Source organism: Halyomorpha halys, unplaced genomic scaffold (assembly GCF_000696795.3).
Source record: "Halyomorpha halys isolate HHAL.00 unplaced genomic scaffold, Hhal_1.1 Scaffold15.1, whole genome shotgun sequence".
In the NCBI taxonomy this organism is placed as follows: domain Eukaryota; kingdom Metazoa; phylum Arthropoda; class Insecta; order Hemiptera; family Pentatomidae; genus Halyomorpha; species Halyomorpha halys.
This window is the reverse complement of record NW_027108914.1, coordinates 4,057,718-4,061,080: the sequence shown is the minus strand read 5'-3', so window position 1 is coordinate 4,061,080 and position 3,363 is coordinate 4,057,718. Positions and strand designations below refer to the sequence as shown.

Genomic DNA, 3,363 nt, shown 5'->3' with positions numbered 1-3,363 from the left:
TATTATATTATATAGTATGCCAAGTCAGGATTGAAACATAGGCATTAATAAAAAGGCCATAGGTTTTCTTGTTCCTGTTATATATACAACATTAGATGCAAATAAAATAAGTTTTAAACTGAATGATACTCTTACTAAGTTATAGGGGAAAGCATTGGTTTCAATTACATGCACACTTCCTTAATAATTCATAAACTCAAAACCATTTATCTTTTTTAAAAAATGTGGTGAAAATTAATTTTCAAGAGTAATTTGGTCAAATATACTCGGGACTAGGAAGAAATATCGGGTGTGTTCACTCACACAACTTTCCTAATCACTTTGGCTGCTAGAACCAATACAATAATTAATTGCCAGCTGTATTTTCACTAACATTGGTCCAATAAATATTTTGCTTTTACTCATTTACTTAGTTCATATCGTTGGAAAATTTTATCATCCTTCAAATGAGTTTATGTAAACATTTGATAATGTTTCAAAAATTAATAAACCGAAAATGAATGGGTTACTGTGGGAAATTGAGTAAAATACTATTAAAACAAGGGCACAATATGCTCAATTTCAATATGCTCTCCGTATCTTTGCTAATATAGTCTGATTAAAACTTTTTTAGAAAATTTAATTGCCTTTCAAATGGCTATATAAAAATGAATTTTTTTAAAGTGGATAGATCTGCTGAAAACTGCACATTAAAATTTTGATCCATTTATAATACTCTTCTTACCTAGGTGGTAAGGAATGTAAAAATTTAATCAGACACTTCATAGGATAAAATCATAAATCAAAGAACAATTTTTTTTGTTATAACTACCTTATTTACAAACATGCCACTGCAATTGCTAAAAAGTTTACAAAAGCTCTGCCATGTGATAAATGGTTGGATTTTTATAATTCTGTAACTTAACTATAACTGACTAAAACAGGCAGGAGTAAGGTATGAAGTTAATTATAGTTTAAAGAATAGATTTAAAAATTTACAGTAGCTTCTGTGGTAAATATCTCATATATTTAAATAAATTTCAAATATATTAATGAAATACAGTTGTTTTATTTATTTATTTATTTATAAGAACATCTTAAAGTTTTAATAATTTAAAAGGAGATTTCTAATCTAGTTTTACACTTTATTACAAATATCAATATTTTAAAACATGTTTAAGGAAAACATGCTTATCAAACATTTCACTTACACAAAATCTGAATACGACTGTCATACTGAATAGTTAATTTATTTATAAACTGCATTCAACAAAAGCCCAAAGCCTGGTTAGAGATTGTAAAACATAAAAGTAGTTCATAGTAAATTAAAATAAACATAACCACAGATATTTATAATGCATACTACTAACTAAAATTGTTAGTAGCACATGAATGAAATATTACACTTAAATAGAATTAAATATCACCAGGTCACTTTTCTAAAATTTATAACAAGCATATCTAAATAAAGCTGTAATCTAAACAGTACAATGCAAACATTAATATTTACCCAACAACTAAAAGATAATTTACACATTGTTATTAATTATTTAAATTTAACATTATTATATTATCATTAAGTTAATTAATGTTAAATGAATGTTTCAGATAATAATTTACTCTAAAGAGGCTTAATTTATTCAGCCAGTAATATTACCTATTAAGTCAGATTATACTGTTGTTACGTAATTTAAAACCACAAGTTTATTCAGTTATTTTTGTATCATGCATTAATAAATAGAGTAATAAATTAGTAGCGTATAATAGCATCAAGCACAAATAGAATGTACTCATTACTTGGAAAACTTCCAACTAATGTATTGTGATTTAAAACAACTTCAAAAACAAAATCTCTTGGTACCCCAATCCCATTCAATTTATTGAGTAAATATATAAATATTTTGTTAAAATATAAAATATTGATTTGATAAAAATAAAAACAAGAAAAAAAAATTAAGTTATCAAATCATAGCAATAAACGTAGTTAATCTGTACCAGTTATTAACTTGATAAACTAAATGATTAACTATTTGAAGCCACAATTCTAACCTCATCATCATAATAACTAGGAATTTTTAAATAGATTCTTTACATATTTAATTTATTCTAACCATGTCATATTTAAATGCACTAATACAATATTTTTATTTGAAATCATGTTTATAAATAAAAAAAAAAAACTTTACATGAAAATCACACAACTATTTTAATAATAGATTTAGTTTTTGCAAGTGATAAATATAATTTATTTGTATCCAAACAGTGATGAAATCAGTTTTTTTTTTTTAGCTTTAAAAAAATAGACAAATTAGTAATTATTATTAAAAAAAATAATTGAATTATGATACTGAATATGAAGATAGGACATACAATTAAAACTCTATCCATTCTTCTTCATTAAATCATTTAGTTAACTTTCTACATTTTTAAAAAATATTCTATAGAAAAAAATTGAAATGCAAATAAATCAATATTAAAATATATTGTAACAAATTTGAATGAATCTGTTCTGCTTAATATGAAAATTGCGATGTTATTGGTAAGTTAAGTTAGTGATAATTAGATTTTATTAAATAAAAATCATTATATTTATAGTTGAAACTTAGCAAAGCAACCTAAAGATTTTTTTCCAATCCATGATTAATCTTTTGTAAGCATTTTGAAACTTATAAAGATGTCAAATCAAAATGAGTTTTTTGCTTCAAAAATGAAGGAATGGTTTCATCACAAAATTCAATTACTGGCAGGGGAGGTAGTGAAACAGACAGAAAAGAATGGAATATACATATTTTTAAGAGTAATATTCAAATTACTATATAAGTTAATTTTTATTTATTTATATATTTTTTTTTTGTTGAAGCACATTTATAACAATTTAATGATTATTAATTATAAAAAACTTACTGTTACAAATCTCTTACTAGATAGATAAAAATTAACTAACCGCTGTGCTTTTGGGAAGAGCTTTAATACCAATCAGTAGCTGAAGGGAGTTAAACAGAACGAGGAGTATCGTAATAGCTGTCAAAGCAAGTAATGCAAGCATTGCAACAGGATAAACTACGTTCCTATGCATACTTGAAGTCGCCCTCTGTTTTTCTGAAAATATAAAGAAATACATTAATAATCTCAATATAATAAAAGTGCATCACTAATATCTGTTAATAAAATACTATAAATATATTAATGAATTGTCATCAGATAAATTTCTAACAGATTTTATTATTTATATTTATATGGTTTAAAAGCCACATAACATACATGGTATGTTTTTTAAAACAGTAAAACATCAAGGTAACAGGTTGAAAACAAAAATACAGATAGGTTTTTGATAATAGGTTAAAGAAGAAGGAAGATATTTGGTAATTGCTAAAAAAAAAGAGT

General features: G+C 24.3%; 1 protein-coding gene across 1 annotated transcript in view; it reads right to left on the bottom strand.

Moving 5' to 3' along the window:
- lili (LMBR1-like protein) overlaps positions 1–3,363 on the bottom strand; it is a 20,323-nt gene that overhangs the window by 9,191 nt on the left and 7,769 nt on the right. The window contains exon 9 of the mRNA XM_014419427.3: positions 2,924–3,078. Coding sequence (XP_014274913.1) covers positions 2,924–3,078 — 155 coding nt within the window. The remainder of the gene's footprint in view (positions 1–2,923; positions 3,079–3,363) is intronic.